At 47.0% G+C, this 16,700-nt stretch overlaps 4 protein-coding genes across 4 annotated transcripts; 2 read left to right on the top strand and 2 right to left on the bottom strand.

Moving 5' to 3' along the window:
* Positions 1 to 78: 78 nt before the first annotated feature.
* F5891DRAFT_980724 (uncharacterized protein) lies at positions 79 to 1,025 on the top strand (the record flags this gene model as incomplete). Its single annotated transcript, XM_041377034.1, has 6 exons — positions 79 to 163; positions 363 to 472; positions 516 to 658; positions 711 to 751; positions 801 to 932; positions 982 to 1,025. The coding sequence occupies 6 exons, from the start codon at positions 79 to 81 to the stop codon at positions 1,023 to 1,025; spliced, it is 555 nt and encodes a 184-aa protein (XP_041225333.1).
* Positions 1,026 to 4,008: 2,983 nt separating this feature from the next.
* F5891DRAFT_1128777 (xylose isomerase-like protein) lies at positions 4,009 to 5,810 on the bottom strand (the record flags this gene model as incomplete). The annotated part of the gene is made up of 9 exons (XM_041364317.1): positions 4,009 to 4,348; positions 4,436 to 4,511; positions 4,622 to 4,717; positions 4,766 to 4,865; positions 4,922 to 5,036; positions 5,091 to 5,174; positions 5,234 to 5,401; positions 5,471 to 5,601; positions 5,679 to 5,810. The coding sequence occupies 9 exons, from the start codon at positions 5,808 to 5,810 to the stop codon at positions 4,009 to 4,011; spliced, it is 1,242 nt and encodes a 413-aa protein (XP_041225332.1).
* A 2,447-nt stretch (positions 5,811 to 8,257) lies between these two features.
* Positions 8,258 to 12,819, top strand: F5891DRAFT_1036231 (HSF-type DNA-binding-domain-containing protein). The gene is made up of 7 exons (XM_041361833.1): positions 8,258 to 8,723; positions 8,777 to 8,846; positions 8,899 to 8,997; positions 9,519 to 10,062; positions 10,415 to 11,592; positions 11,661 to 11,849; positions 11,906 to 12,819. The coding sequence occupies exons 1-7, from the start codon at positions 8,335 to 8,337 to the stop codon at positions 12,347 to 12,349; spliced, it is 2,913 nt and encodes a 970-aa protein (XP_041225331.1). The 5' UTR covers positions 8,258 to 8,334; the 3' UTR covers positions 12,350 to 12,819.
* A 489-nt stretch (positions 12,820 to 13,308) lies between these two features.
* On the bottom strand, positions 13,309 to 16,226 carry F5891DRAFT_375275 (P-loop containing nucleoside triphosphate hydrolase protein). The gene is made up of 12 exons (XM_041371620.1): positions 15,761 to 16,226; positions 15,611 to 15,714; positions 15,494 to 15,558; positions 15,405 to 15,437; positions 15,118 to 15,354; positions 14,944 to 15,066; positions 14,772 to 14,896; positions 14,469 to 14,725; positions 13,904 to 14,409; positions 13,826 to 13,850; positions 13,577 to 13,765; positions 13,309 to 13,525 (listed from the first exon to the last, which is right to left on the bottom strand). Exons 1-12 carry the CDS (start codon positions 16,076 to 16,078, stop codon positions 13,420 to 13,422), a joined length of 2,088 nt encoding a protein of 695 aa, XP_041225330.1. The 5' UTR covers positions 16,079 to 16,226; the 3' UTR covers positions 13,309 to 13,419.
* Between the last annotated feature and the right edge of the window lie 474 nt (positions 16,227 to 16,700).

Raw genomic sequence — 16,700 nt, 5'->3', positions numbered from 1 at the left:
TTGATTCGTTGAAACTTGAAGTCTTCCTAGTCCTCTGATCAGCAGCTTTTTCGTGTCAGTACGCAAAACTTGAACAGAATGACATCACATCTTCCCTATTACATTGCGAGGGATTCATTGGAGCAGTATATCCGCGACTATGTGCCTGCGTGTCGTGTATCAGGTAAGCAATGAAGAGTTGAACATCGAGAGCTCTACGACGAAGCCCGAAAGCCTACACTCCGCAGCTGACTAAGCTACGGTAGTACTCGCAACTCCAGCCCACTACTAACCACAAGGTTTCCGCGATCATCATTCTTCAGAATGCAGCTGCCACTAATACTGAGGGTATGGGTTCTTCATCCAATGTTCTCCATCTTCAGAGAACACGTCATGGTCGCCACGTGCACAGACTCCGAAGACTGACCGTGTCACCGGTCATACCGATTTCGATGAGGCAAAGTACAACATATCCACTGGTCCCGTCCCTCAGGTCACTCGAAGTTGTTTTACTATGTTGCGTTTTTTCCATCTAGAGGGAAATTGCACCCGCCATTGAAGAACATTTCCGAACCTCAAGACTTCGACACGAACTATTCTGTGCGGCAGCAGAGTTGACAACCGATGTCATCTGCTCGCTCCTCAACTTGAATCAACCCCCAGTATGTTTGGGACACAAGTAATTCAAGCATTACTCATACCACATCGGCTACTTTGGAAGGTTCCATTAGAGGTCTCCGCCTATGGAATATCAGTACAAACTGTGGTATCAGTGAGTTTGTGTCGAGGGTGTTTGTCTGGATTCGAATATCAGCTCCTAGGTACGCTGATGGTGCAAGAATATGCGGTCATGCATGATGGAAGCGGAAATAGGAGCTCCTCGGGAAGCGGCTTTCTTCCGTCCGTCGTATGCCTAGGACTTAGGACTATCAACCAAACGTATACGAGCTTCTGTAAGTTTTGAGATATGTTCATAGTCATTGATTGTATCTGTTTCTATAGTGATCGAAGATTCGACAAGTATAACTTTCTTAACGCAAGCTTGAGAAATGATTCCTCCAAAATTGACATGCCAAAATTATTCCAGATCTAATTTCTTACGTTCTCACATCACCTACCCCTTTCCAGTCGGATGTCCAACCACTGTGAGTCTGTGACTCATCATTGGGGTTGCCGAATATCAAACGATGACCAACTCGCAGGAGCTTGTGAGCAGCACAATTGGGGACACCTTGTACCCCATCTGTTCTTCCACGACCAACAAAATCGTCAATCTTACGCTTGATCAAACGGAGGTTTTATCTTGAGCTCGTAATTTTTATATTTTCCCACCTCTAATGATTCTCTTCAGAGGGATTTTGGCGTTATATTATTGAGTTTTCTGTAACGGCGAGGCAGTTCTTTAAAGATAGTTCACATTGACTTGATATTACTTCACAGTTTCTTTTATTATAGGCCACGGGTATGATACTCCGAACCACCTCTCTTCCCGAGTTAATGGGACAATTTCCATATCGACGATCAGCTGGACTTAAGACATCGCTGACATGGTATGATTTTTAGTTATTCTCATTATAGTAGTGTTTGTTCTCAGTTGTATACCTCTCCTTTCTCTTGTCGATTGATGCATATAAGTAGCCCACGAAGCTAAGCCTTAGGTAGCTGGGAAGTATGTTTTCATGTCGGCGGAGGGCGTGACGTGAAACGCCCGCCGTTTGTACTGCATATGCGAATGCCCCTATGAATGCTATACATGTGACTCGAACCTTGTGAATTACGATGGGCTCACATCCACTGACTATCATGTCGACCAGCTGCAGGCTCTGTGACTTCCCGCCATCGAAGCAATCGAGTACTGCGACACACTGTAAGTACCACAGCGTTGGTTTTCCCCATATAAGTGTCTAGAGGCCCCCTCTATAAGACAGTCTTGTTGACGAGGCTTCCACAATGATCATCAACCCTCAGGATGAATTTGTCACTAATCCCGAGGATCCGTCTTCCGAGTCTTTATCCAGTGTTTCCTGTCTGCGAAAAAAATGCCACGATTCCGACGGGAGACTGTATGGTTGTTGGACCGGCGGATCTCACAAAGCCTTTTAATTTCTATGTGTTTCGCAGGTGTCGGGAGACCTATTTTCCGAACAATTCAACGACATTTTGCGAAGCTGGCAGCCATGATTATTGTGGTATTGCACTCGCACGCACTGCCAACTTGGCCTTTCTCCAAATAGAGCACTCGTATAGAAAGTGAAGACGTAGGAAAATGTACAAGACGAATGAGCAAAGATAGTTTGTTAAATTATTCCGGTCGAGGTGTACAATGTCGTTCACTCTAATTATTACAGCTTCTCTCCTCGATGATGTGACTAATGGCTGCTTGCGTACTAATCTTCTCCCACCTCATTTCCATACACATGTACACCGCATTTACATGTTGTCTCAGCGCCATTCTACTGGTACCTTCTTACCACTCATATAAATACAACCAAAAGGCTCTAGACTCTACGTATCTAAAGCGTCATGACGCATGTATATTTTTTCCAACTAATTCACCGGAGTCTCACCGAGGTCGAAAAGTCTTTAGAAGATGCTAATGTGATTCCAGTCTCTAAAACTCTTAACCGCGTGTCTTCGAAAACACTTCTTTCAACCTTATCGCTTGAGTTCGAACTCATCAATTTCGCCTCGTGCCGTCTGACGTCATAGAAGGATAGACTTACAGACCTTCCTCGTATTACGTGTACTGTGTCCAGTACTAGGATGTCGAGGAGATAGTTGTATTGCGGGTCAGCCAACACGCTCGCCAAAAAGATATTGAGGCCACTCACAGAACAACAATATAGCCACCCCGTGGGTCAACAAGGTCTGCCTTAACTTCCGCAATCCTGCGCAGATGTGGGACAAAACAAGGTAAAAAGTTCCCAAGATGGTCGCAATGTTACTTAGCACAAATTCAAAAGCGCGCCTCCGAATTTCAAGCAGCCTTCTTTCCTACAATCACACCGGAAACTCCGCAGAGAATGAACGGGCCCCGATTGCCTTCACCGACGAGGTCATATTCAGCAGTAAAAGGGTATTCCCAGAAAAGACAGGCGCCGACAACTGAGATACGGGAAAGTTGGTGTGTCAAAATCATAGAAGCAAAAGACTCACGTCACTGGCTGCTGATACTTGGATTTGGCCTATTCTCATACGTAGATCAAAGATGAGTTTGGATCAGGAAATTGAATAAACGGCTGGTGCGAACGAGCACCTTTCCTCCAGGATTTGCGATTATGTCTTCTATATAGTGTATCAGCACAAAGATTGAATGATGGTCAATATGCTCAGAAACCTTCTCATGGAAAACCATGTAACCGGCCTGGTTGAACCCGGCTTCATTCCTCTCGCCGAGAATGTTCAGGCCACTGGGGGCTTGGGCGTCGATGTGAATCCTATCGATATATGCGTGAATGACGAAGAACTTTTTTGTGCTTACAGAAGGCCGATATTATCTGGTACGAGGGTTAAGACTCGTTGGCGCAACTACCCAAATCTGGCGAGGTTTGCGGCCCGGGACTCATCCGTGTCTGATAGAACACCTATAATGTGCCTTGTGCGAATCATGATGACGGAGATCCGCGATGCCCGGGAGCTGCGCAAGAGATACGGTGATTTTCGGTATACGAGGCTTATCACGCCTTCGAATGATAGGATGCTCTCCTTTCGTGCCAAAGACATTGATTCTGGACTTGCTTCCTATTGGGATCGGCTCTCGGAAATGTGACGATATTGATTGCGCTGTCAATGCATTCCTCCAAGCAACCTCGAAGGGGTGTGACAAAAATAATAAGATGAGTTGGCATAGCGTAAATGAGCGCTATGCTCGCAATTGTCAGCGAGAACAGGGGGAAGGTAATAATAATAGGAATATCAATTGTGGAGCAGCAAGATAAATTTACATCGGACACCAAACCAACAGAACTTCTCGGAAGATGCCTTAGGGTCGTAATGGAACTGTTGGCGCATAAGTACCGACTTACCTTGCTAAGCACAGTCAGAGTCATAATCTTGATCCTCTGTCGTATTCCGTTTGCGCGTACGGGTCTTGCTCACCCCTTCTGTCTTGCTCGCCTTTTCCGTCCTGCTCGCCTTTTCTGTCTTTTTCGCTGCGTGACTTCGCACTAATGAGGTGATTTCATTCACCAACGACAGTTCCGTCTCGAGAACTTCGCTATCGTCGACCAAAGAAAGGCGATTGAGAGCCGATATCTCCTTGGTCCATATTTCTGTTGCTTCGAAAGTTGGGGTCTCGAGAATGAGAGGAATATCCTGCGTCCGAGGGTCGGACACAATGTGCCTGAATGTAGAAATACCAAGATGACCGCTAATACGGCGGTAAAAACGCCCATTTTATAAAGAACTAAGGATGAGGCACGCACAGTCCAATATTTTCATGTCGATCTTTTTTGACCCGAGGGCGGCTTTGGAGTCATTTAAATGCAACCCCTTGAGATACGATAGTCCAACTTCGGTGTCGAACGCGGAGACTGTGATTCAAGTCACGTCTGTGTTTCATAGTTCGTATCTGTAGAACTCACGCGTTGCACTAGAAAGTTACATTAGCTGGTGTATGAAACGAAGTAGTCGACAGACATACTCCCATCCAACTTTTGTCGAGATGTCGTATCCCTGAAATCACGGTGAAAAGTTTGCGACACAGAAAATGAAGCCCTTACCGCAGCGAACGCATGACCTAAATGCCACTTGTCAGTAAGAACAAGCACAAAAGGCCGAGACGAACAGGTATCAAGGCAAACGCCTACTCGTGTCTTGTTCTCGACGTGGTTGATGATCTCCTTCAGTTCTGAAAACTGAGAACCTATGACATTTCCTGAACCTGCCTATTTTGAACGATGAAGTGAAGATAGTCGATATTCCAAGCCGTATAAATACACACCATGTTCTCGATGACAATTGTTATATATTTCGTCAGTTTGTGAGCGTTGTTGATACATTCAGCGATCAGAGCTATCGATTCTTCTTTTGTGGCCTGCCCAACGGTCGAGCCTGGACTTCAGTAACGTGAGCTCGATTTTGACGGGAAAGGGTTAAAATGATGGACTCACTGGAAATTATACAGCTCGAGGCCAAGCTGTTCGCATCGCTGAAGATCATCAAGGAAACAGTTGAACGATTTCTGCCTCTTCTCCCTAAAATCAGACAATCATCATCATAAACTCACAAATCAAAGAGGCGAACTCGTACTCACCCGTCAGGGTTTCCCAGATTAACTAAATAACTACCATGGGGAAGAACGTGTTTTGGCGAATATCCAAACTCTTGCATTCGTCTCTTGAACGCATCAACGCTTTCAGCGGAAAGTGGTGCGGAATCCCATTTTCGTTGGGACTTGACGAATAGAGCGAATGCGTTAGCGCTGTAGGGGTTTAATGTTCAACGTTCAGTACTTCAACAAAGAGAAACTAGCACGAAACGCATCTCTCACCCAACCATCGCTGCATTTCGAACAGCGTTCTCAACCCCTCCTGCAGCTGATACATGCGCTCCGATTTTCCACGAACCGGAGACACGTACAGGAAAGTCTTCCGTCAAAGGTTTATCCTTCGTCTTTGTCCGCTTCGTGCGGCGCGGAGGTTCTTTCGTGGCTAGAAGTTTCATCTTTAGTCACCAACAAGGAAATGAAGTCGGTTCACAGTCTCACAGGCACCATTATCTGACTCGTCTGCTAATGCTGTTCTTCGACGTTTGGAGGACTCCGGGTGAAAGTGGGGTAACGTCAAAGGAATTGATGCAGCGACGGCAGTAGATCTTCTAGTCTGAACCATAAGGTTCGTCGGAATGAGAACCCTCGTTTGCTTGAGTGATGAGAACGATGTGCAGGGTGCAAGTCTGATATGAGATAACGCTACTAGCATCCGGTTCCAAAAGTCGCAAGATTTGAAAGTCACTAGTTGTTCCATGAAATACACCCGCGGCATTTCCCGGCCCTCCAACAACAATATTAATCTATGTACGACTTTCGAAATATTTTATGTGGGCCACAAGTTGCTCAGAAAAATAAGGTGTAGACGTATCCTGACTTCACTCAATGCGAAGTGTTTCAGATAAATATAGGTGAGGGGAAGGCGTAACGTAAATGGGCAGGCAGGGGTTGTTCTATGAAACTATATCATTCTCCAGTGAACCTGGGAAGTTCCGCCGTTTTCGCGAATTCGAATCATCATGTTTGCGTTCACATTTTTAGAACACAGGGAACATGTTGTAATAGGGGTGAGTGATTAGATCATGTTGCCGATACTCTTCGCAAGAGGGGGGGAGATACGACATTATGCAGGAGTTGACCGTTGATCGGTCGATGTGAGATGATCCGATGGTGGTTCTGTGTCGGGTTCATCCAGATTGCAACGGCAGATATTGAATGGACCGACTACTTACTATAGTGCAGGTAGAAACTCAAGGAAAGATTACTTCTGTTTCTAATCGGGAGGTTGCATGCATATAATTGAGGTAATCGCCACGCACCAGCAACAACCATTGAAAACTATGTTATGTCTTCGGTGGGACACAGACGAGTACTTTGTCTTCCAGTGTCTTGCACGGCGATCGCTGTCGCCTATGACAAATCTAACATCCCGGTTCCTAAATATCAATCCTATAAATTCATCCAACATTACATTTCGTGATACGAACCATGGAACTTCCCGGGGATGCCCCAGCAAGAACTATTCCCCAATCTGATGCCGGTATCGCCATTAATATTCGGGTTGATGTGCTTCCGCATTTCTAACACAGGGTATATGACACTTAATGCTGGCTCCGATAGCGCACCTAAAGGGTATTTCCACATCACCTGAGCTACTTCGCTCCCCGAAAATTCGGTATGCCCACTCATAACGCGCTTTCATATCAAATTTCGGAACTGTAAATCTCAGTGAGGTCGGATTACTAGGGGGATCGGTGCCTGTACGTCTTCTTGCGACACAGTAAACTCGTCATGAATTTTTTTAAGCGTGTGTATGGGATTCGACAGAGCGGGTTCTACGAGCCAAGACAAAGTTGATGATGATTGGGGTTAATGTGATGGGGTATCCGCGGGTGGGTACATGGTAGATGAGTGATTAGATCTCCGAGGGTATGTGGCGTACCACCACGTTATGCATTACATGTATGACAGTAGTAGTTGCGGTACCCTATTTCACATGAACATCATATAGTGGCAGGTGGGACAAACGAAGCGACTCACGAGGTTTGTATTTGTTGATGAATGGGGTATATACCCTGAAAGGCGCAGCAATTTATATAAATCGCAAATAAAGAGACGGTCAAGGACCTCGTGCATTTACTACGGACTTGGCACGAGGGCATGACTTGAGAAGAAATCACAGCCCGAGGCTGTGCATGAAAATTGGATACGTGGTATGCGCAGCAAGTACTAGGACGTCGCGCAAGAAAATTAGGGACATGAGGGGCATCGTGTTCGTTAGGTCATAAGATATAGTAGTACGAAGCTGTGCATAAGCAGTCAGGGAATAGTTGTAAGGAGATAAGACTTCGTGCCTTTCCTATTTGAATATGTGGACGGGCTGTGTATACCAGTCTTTCGTTAAGGACATCACAACGGCAGGTTGACTCGGATATGTAGTCCGAAGCTGGTGTCAGTCCGACCTTCTACTCATAAAGTCAGACGAATAAAGACCTTGGAGAACGCAACCTTGCTTTCTTTGTGAGTGAAGCGCCCAGGACATTCAACTGACTCGGAGAAGGTGAGAACCAATAAGGATGGATGAATGAGTAATAGGGGTGGAGGAATGAAGTATAGGTCGGGGGAGATAGGTAGGTGCATAAGATGGAAAATCAGAATAGCGAAACCGACATGATGGAGTAAGGATCGGATATTTGCTTCGGCGAGGCCCGAAGTTGAAGGAAGGGGAATTTAAAGGAATTAGTGCATTGGAGGAAGGATGATGGGAATGCCAGCAAGGTTTGACCAGGTTCTACATAAAGAATTACTGAATCGATAGCTTGGCTGGATAGTGACCGGTGAAGGGATCTGGTCTAGAGCAAGTACTAGCAGTAATAGTATCGCCGTCGAGTGCGGTAGTCGGACACTCGGGACCGCTTGAAGTTAAGCCTGGCCTGGAACTTTAGGGCGCCTATTGAACAGTACTTTAGTGAAAAGTTCTAGACTCTTTTACCGACTAATTCTTCCATTGATACTTACTTGATCACCACTACCATCGACGTCGGCGAGCGTGGGTTTGAAGAAACCGTAAGTTTACTTGTGTTTGGGTTTTGACCTTTACAAGATACACCCTTGCGATTTGAATAAATCAATTGGTACCTACAGCCATGCACATGGACCACCACCACACCTCTGCAGCTAGTACAACAGGTCCTCCTTACTCTTCAGTTCGTTTATTTGCTTCACATCAGTTACCGCCACCACAAGTTCAGCTACCTGCTATAAACCTCCCTCAGCGTGCATCAGCCACAACGCTCCCTCCCATGGCTGCAATGAACTCTTCGCCCTATCGCCACCCTTCTCCAGTATCATGGGGTCCATCATCGTCATCAATCCATCGCACTTCAAATTCAAGAGAGGATGTATCAATTCATTCACAACGAGAGATGAGGCAGATGAAGAGAGAACCCACTCACCAGATCCACTCAGTCCCCCCGCTCAAAGAACAGGAAGATACCATGCCAGCAACAAGCGATTTCGTTAAAAAGCTATACAAGTACTTCTTCTCTTCTTTCTCCACCGTCACAACTTTTCATTTTTGTCCTATAGAATGTTAGAAGACCATACCTTCTCCCATGTCGTCTCATGGGGACCACAAGGTGACTGCTTCGTCGTAAAGGTCTGTATTCTCTTCCAATTATTATCACTTCCATCAATCTTCGTTTACACAGGACATGAACGAATTCACAAAATCTATCCTCCCACGCATGTTCAAGCATTCAAATTTTGCCTCCTTCGTCAGACAACTCAACAAATATGATTTTCATAAAGTGAGCCTTCGGATCTCGAACTTCTTTCTTTCAATCCTTTTCCCCTTCCACTGTTCCTTCTATTTTTATACCCCTACACCTCGAGTTCTCCATCGTCCCCTCCCATCACGCGACTTCTTGCATCCCCCCTCATATCGCCTATCAAAGGCAATACAATCTCCTTTATCTCAGAGATCCGCATTCCATTCTACCATAGGAATTCCCCATCTCCAACTCGGCCTTATCCGTCGATCTTCGGTTCGATCCGAGGCTTCTACTACCGCCTCTACCTTGTTCAAGACATCCGACAGTTTTTCCGTGCATTGGCACCCTTTTCGTAATTGGTCGTTGCCACAGGGGTCCTTGGCGTGACTTGGCACAATCACGTTGGTTCCCTCTTCATCTCCGTGAAGGCAGCCTCCAAACGCCATACAGCCCGTGACCAAGACGTACTTGCTACACGATCCACCACTCCACCTCCTTGCCTATCTTACCTCCTCTTGACCTCGTTCTATTCTCCCGTACTAATCCTTCTAAATCAGGTAAAAACATCCGATGACGCCCAATTTGGCGAACACAGCTGGACATTCCGACACCCTGATTTCCATGCCGACAGACGCGACGCCCTCGAAAACATAAAGCGCAAAGTCCCTGCTGCACGTAAATCTATTCCTTCCGCCTCTAACGGGGGTCTCAGCGGTGGCAGAGGAGCAAGTTCCGGCAGCCCCGTCCCAGGCGAAACTACTAACGCCGAAATAGCATCTGTGCAATCGCACATCAGCGTCCTGCAAAACTCGTACCAATCGCTCTTTTCGTCACATGATACACTTTTGACATCACACGAGACTCTACGAGGACAGACTGATTCTTTACTTGCCTCCCATTCATCGTTACGCGCTCAGAATGACAATCTTTTCGCTACGAATGAGAGTTTGAGGAATCAAATCGGAAGGGCTGAAGAGCGGATTAGGGTGTTGGAGCGTCAGTACGGGGACGTACTTGTTGAGATGGTCAATTTTCAAAAGGGGATGGCGCAGCAGGATGGCTTGATGCAGGGATTGATACAGTATTTTTTAGGGGAGGGAGGTGAGTGTCTCTGATTGTTACTTCATTTTTTTTAGGTCCCGTCCCGTCCCTCTCCGCTTTCCCATTTTTCCCTGTACCTTTTCAAATGCGATCCCCGTGGGGGATTACCCCGGTGGAGATGAAGATTCGTCTGTTTGCAATGCGCTAGTCGTGGTCGTATAATCTAGGCATTGATGATGAGGCCTCAATGCCCAGTTTGATGGGTCCATGATGTTCAGTTGATGGGTCTACTAGGCACCAAGGATGCGGGTGCATCTTTGCGCTGGTAACGGGCCTGATTTTCTATGCCTGGGCCTGCCTTCTTCTCGTGTACTTGTGTTTTCCCTCGTTAATATATATTGCTGTCCCCTAGGTAAACCTAAAGACCCCTCAGACGCTACCTCCCAAACCGCCGCCGGGTCTTCTACCACCGCTTCAGCACCCCTCGCTCCAGCATCGGTGTCTCAGTCTACTGTGTCTCAACCCCCACCTCAAACTCCCATCCGCAGCATATCTCAAACCTCAACAACACCCATCGCACCTAGCATGACTCCCAGCACACACCCGCCGCCTTCCCTCCTGGCATCCCACTCACAGCAGTCCATGGGCCAACCTCAACCATCGCCCTTCCTTGCACCTCCTTCAAACTCAAATTCATTCTTCATGCCTTCCTCACACGCACGCAAATCCATGTCAGTATCCCAGCCGCCTCAATCGGCCTCCCTCCATAACCCATATTCTCTCCCCCCTCCCCATCCCCATCAATTCGTCCCAGCTCAAGAACTCGGCCTTCAAGATCCAGATATGGTCGCGCGGCTGAGTCTGGTGCAGATGAATGAAATGTCGAGGCGGGCAGCGAGCGATGCGGAGTTTAGGACCCCGACTTCGATGCCTAGGTCGGGTTCTGGTGCTTCGGGGTCGTCGGCGGGTGAGGAGATGCATATGCAGAGGACGAGTGGGACCCATTCGCATTTGCATCGAGGGGGGCAACAGCAACAGCAGTCGCCATCACAAGCGTCAACACAAGACGGCAACGCTACGTTTATCCTTCCCCCTGATATGAACTGGGACGCGCCAACGACAATGCATGAGGGACTGCAGGTTTTTACAGTTGGTCATCTATTACCCCGGAGTAGCGCGGAGGATCCGAATGGGAATTGGATGTTCAATGTTAATTCTTCGACGGGCCCTGTGCCTCCGCCTGCAGAAGGTGAAGGCGAAGGCGAGGGAGGGAATGACACCGACACCGACAACGACAACGACAACCTACCATCGGAACCCGATCCATATTCTGAAGAAGTCGTACGTCCGACGTTGTCTAATGGACAATCTCAATCTTCGACTACGCCTACGACTATCCGTGTTCGACGGTCTACGTTCGTCCCAGGATGGGCTGTTCCTCCTAGGGTGCTGCTTGTGGACGACGACGCGGTGAGCAGGAGATTGAGCAGCAAGTTTCTGCAGGTATTTGGATGCATGATCGATGTTGCTGTGGATGGCGTTGGAGCTGTGAATAAGATGAACCTTGAAAAATATGATTTGGTATTAATGGCGAGTCCTTTTTTTCTCTTTGTGTATGTTACGAACTAATTTGATGTTTTCAATTGGGAACGCGGCAGGACATTGTGATGCCCAAAATGGACGGAGTTAGCGCTACGAATCTCATCCGCCAATTCGACCACATGACCCCCATCATCAGTATGACGTCTAATTCAAAACCGAGCGAGATTATGACGTATTATTCATCTGGGATGAATGATATTTTGCCCAAGCCGTTTACGAAGGAGGGGTTGTTGGATATGTTAGAGGTGTGTTTTTCGTGATTTGTACCAAGAGCTATCTATATATTGATACGGCTGCACAGAAACACCTTATGCACCTCAAAGTTATCCAACAAATGTCGAAAGTACCACGTTCGCTCGGCGTCCCTCCTCTGTCAGATCCGTCTTTTAGCGAAGCACTCGCGGTCGGGGCGTCACAATTACAACGACACACTTCAGCGTCCAATCCCAGTTCCTCATCTAATTCCTCCTCCTCTTCTAGTCTGCATCCGATGGGAATGTCGGGGTACGACGACGATGGACGGATTAACCCCCTAGCTGGGATGGGTCTATCTGACGAGCGATACGCAGCGATTCTCAGAGATCTCGTTACTCAGGAGAGTTTTTCGGGCGTTGGAGTGCCCGAGGGCTTTTCGTTCGGTCTAGCAGGTGCCTTAGGTTCTGAGATGGGAGGGGAGAAACGGGGATTGGACGATGAGGGCGATGGGAGAGAGGGGAAAAGGGGACGGTTTGAGATCATCGAGTAAGTTTCATCAGAATGGATACCAGTTTCAGAGACACTTTTTCTTTGATGCCAATCCCATGGACTCTTGCTTTTGCGAGCGTTTGGGTATGGCGCGTTGTTCACTCGTACTTCTCACTTTCCTTTACGTATTCTCGTCACGTCATGATCTTCATACCTCATGTTACCATGCTTTACTTTGCGCTTATGCCCGTCTTCATGATATCATATCCTACGCTTTCGTTTCCAATTTCGCCCTCTTGTATCGAGATTGTTTTTCTTTTCTTTTTTTTTGTTCTCTGTATTACCGCTGTACTCTATTGCTGCATGATATATCGTATACGAATTTAGCCTGTGGAGTCTCCAGATCTAGACAACTATTTGATGGGTTATGTAATACGTCGTGGTCTCCCAGCCAGACCAATCGAATGTCCCTTCGTATTAAGATTTTATGGTATGTTCATGGATGCTTTTCCCCATGGCATTAACGCAAACACTCCGCCATTACCCTGCCGCATCGGGAATTATCGAGCCTGTCAAAAAGGCCAAACAACATGATGCAGTTATCTGAGTCACGTACACACCCTAGATTTTTCATCTTGCCTGGTGAAACTAAGCTCATTCCGGCATAGTGGGTTCTTGCCCGCGTGAATGTAAGTTCCGGTATATGCCGTCAGCAATATTTTCAATCGATAAAGCTCCTTCCTGACAAGTATTCCTCATCGAAGATCTGATCGGTGAACTGGTCTGGGGAGTACTCGAAGGTCAGTTTGTTTACACCACACGTATGGATAAGGCAGGTGTCACGGTCAATGCGTGGTTCTGGTTAGGCAGAAACGTGGCTCAGTCTTGGTTTGAGATTCCAAGATCTGAGATCGATACTTATCATGATAATAGGACTTGCGCGCGAAGGTTTTGTGTACCCTTTTGGCCTCTCAGATAAGCTTGAGTCATCGAGACTTGAATTGAAAAGGTTACAGCAACAGATATCATAATTAAGGGCACAAAAATAAGATGGGGGAACGTAAACACAAGCGTACGAGAAACATCAGCACAAGAAGAGTCACAAAATTACCGACGCAAAGGCATCCAAGATTATGCCGAGAGAACTTGCGCATTATACAGCTTCGCATACTCCCCATCGCCTTCGATCAGTTGATGATGCGTCCCTCGCTCGACCACGCATCCATCCTTCATACATCTGCCACGAGGTATCAATTTCATATGTGGCTAGAACGGTGTTTTTACTTACATGATCTGATCAGCCTCCTTGACAAGATGGTGGAAGCGGTGGGTGACAAGGATCATCGTCTTTCCTTGGCGGACATGGTGAAACTGAGTGAGAATATCGCGTTCCGTGATAGCGTCCAAAGACGACGTGGCTTCATCGACTACGACTAGTCTGATATCTGTGTGATTAATCCTCATAAAAGTTCTAGCCCTGATGACGAGGCAATGAAAATGAGTAGCTATGACACGGAAGTAACGGCAAAGTACGTACGCTGCAAGTCGTTGTTTTTCACCACCTGTCACCACTTGTTAGTCAGTGAAAACGTGTACATAAACCGCAAGTACAGACCGGAGATTGTGACTGTCTGCTGGTTATGACGCGCCAATTCTTCCCGTAATCTCTCAGAGATAGTGCCATAAGCTCCGTCGGCCCACGCGTTCCCGATGTCATGAGTAGGTTTTACCTGCGTATCATAGCCATTCTGCAATTTTGAAACCCAGTTCGTGCAACTACCCATTTTGGCTGCTTCTTGAATTTGCTCATCGGTCGCATGAACACAGGATGGCAACCCAAGGCAGATGTTCTCCTTCACCGACATGGGAAACAACAGGGGGAGCTGGGGCAAGAATGCAATTGATGCGCGCACATCATCGGAATCATACGTCGACAATGAATTGTCGTCAATCAAAATTTCTCCTTCAGTAGGATTGGAGAGACGCGCAATGAGCTTCAATAACGAAGATTTCCCGCTGCCATTGACACCGACGACAAGAACAAGCTGACCAGGAGCAATCTCCAGGGTGACATTGTCAAGAGCTTTGTGACTGCATTTCTCGTAACGAAGCGATACTTGTCTATTTATATCACATGCATCAAAGTTAGCACGTCATCGCATTTGTAGCATGAAGCTCACCGAAAAGATATTTTCATCCCATCCGACGAGCTACATTGTGAGGGATTTGGATAAGACATCGGTCCATTGGATATTTTGCTCTTGTAACCGATAGCGTCGTAGAGCCACTTTGCCTGAAGGCACAAGCTCTTTATCGATGTATTCATTCCATATTCGCCGATGCTTAGGGAAAGCCTGTTGGTCGCTTGTTGCAGCAGAGCAATTGCCATCACAGAAGAAGGCGAAAGACGATGAGGCAAAACCAGCGCATAGACCGCCTTGAAGTATATTAGTACATCAGACGAGTAACATCCGATAACTTACGAGTGGAAGGTCGAGGGTTAAATTGATTAGGAAGTCCCAGTACCACCTTCTGATCAAACCACCTGCCCAGGGAAACGGTTCAGTCACAATTTCATCACCGAGCTGCTCAGTCGACTTCTTGTATTCTGCACAACCCGTTAGCATAGGCACGCTTAACTAAACGTTGTCTTACCAGAGTGGATGCTGTTGGTGGCGCCGTTGAGTATCAGTTCCTCTCGATATTGAGGTGAAAATGCCAGGTCATATAGAGCTTTCATTTGCTTGAAGGGCACGTTGAGTGTATAAAAGATGTATCCTACCACGAGTTTGTTTCAGAAAATAGCAATAGTCCTCAGTGACCACAAACCTTGAGTACCGGTAACATTGGATGGTGCCAACCAGCGGACGAGCGGATGAGCAATGCAAAATAGAAACAATACCTCTCTCTCCGGACTTGGTTTGTGCAGTACTGCGTTCATTAAGACGGCTACTTGCGACAGCAGGGAAATGGTGGTGCGAGTGATGTGAAATAAACCTTGCAAAAATGACGAGCCTGGTACATCCGACGCAAAGTGACCCCTCACGGGAAATATTGTGTAACAATCTAGGAAATCATATCACAAAAGGTTTTGAGAAGTCGACGAAGATCTATACCTTGCATCGAAGACACATCCACACGCATACTGGCTGGAAATATTGTTCACGGTCTCAATATGGACACAATTCTCGATGGATCGCATCACCTTCAATAAGCTGGGGAAGGAAATGTGCTTTCAAGCGAGTATTAATGATGTCGTTCACGTATGTTCTACAGGTAATGATAAGCCAGCCACTCGAACAAATAAATCACATGAGCGTACAGGCAACGACTGCAAGTAGGTTCGACGATGGCGCAGAGGAACCCTCCGTAGATGGCAATATCAAGTGAATCGTGAGACACGTCTCCCGAGGACTGACCCTCGACCTGCATAGGATAAGTTTCAGACATCGGATTCGGGCTCATCACTCACAAAATTGATTATGGAACCTAAACAGAAGAGAAGTAGTGCATCGGAGATGCCAAGCCACAGCGTGACGCAGATATGACCGATCAACAGCCCAGGACCTAGTAAATATATTTCCCCGAGAAGCCTTCGAGCATAGGATAAGTTGGTGAAGGAGACAAAATACTGTCCAATCCAAGCTCGAATGTCCGAGGTCCAGTTGAGAGGCGACGGGCTTTCGTAGGCAACTGTATATATGCCGTGACTCAAAGTTCGTGGTGGGGGGCAAGGGGTCGGAACTACATCCAGAATACAAGAAATCATCGGTTTCTTCTTGTCGGTCATGATCGTGCACGCGCGAGAAATGGTGGTCTCTGGAAACTATTTGATCGAAGGCACGTATGCTGGGAGGGTATTTATGTGTTACTTGAAGGACACACACCGCCTCTCAACTCGTGCCACCGTTACTCTTGTGCTTCGTGGATGAGGTGGCCAATAAATGAGAATCTGTGATTCCTGGAAGCGATCGATTTGACATCAACAGAGTGGTGCCGCGAAGAGGCCCACAGATCCACCACCTGTTGCGACACAAGTACGGATGCCAGATGCCAGACACCCCATAAGGAGAAGGACTGTGAGGATTCAGGAGGGTGCTGTGTGTCCCAGGAGACAAAAGTTTAACACCAATAGGACAATGTGTCCGTGGCTGGTGCTTCTCCAAAGTTTTACTAGGCCAGTATGGCCGCATGCCAGTGTGCGCGGGTACACACAATAAAAAAATGTTTTGGTCATCATAATAGATGTTCCTTGATTTCTTGTGAGCTGGTAATATCCAGAAAAGCAGCTTCCTGCAGGTGATATGCGTCTTGTACAAATCGCATTGCACGAGAAAGGTTCATCGATGGCCATATCCGAGTCAGCCCGAGGAGGAAAACGACCACGAACCTCTGTTCGAACAAGTGTGAAA

Source organism: Suillus fuscotomentosus, assembly GCF_016647785.1.
Source record: "Suillus fuscotomentosus strain FC203 chromosome Unknown F5891scaffold_30, whole genome shotgun sequence".
Taxonomy (NCBI): Eukaryota; Fungi; Basidiomycota; class Agaricomycetes; order Boletales; family Suillaceae; genus Suillus; species Suillus fuscotomentosus.
The sequence above is the reverse complement of the archived record's forward strand: the minus strand, read 5'-3'. Positions and strand labels throughout refer to the sequence as shown.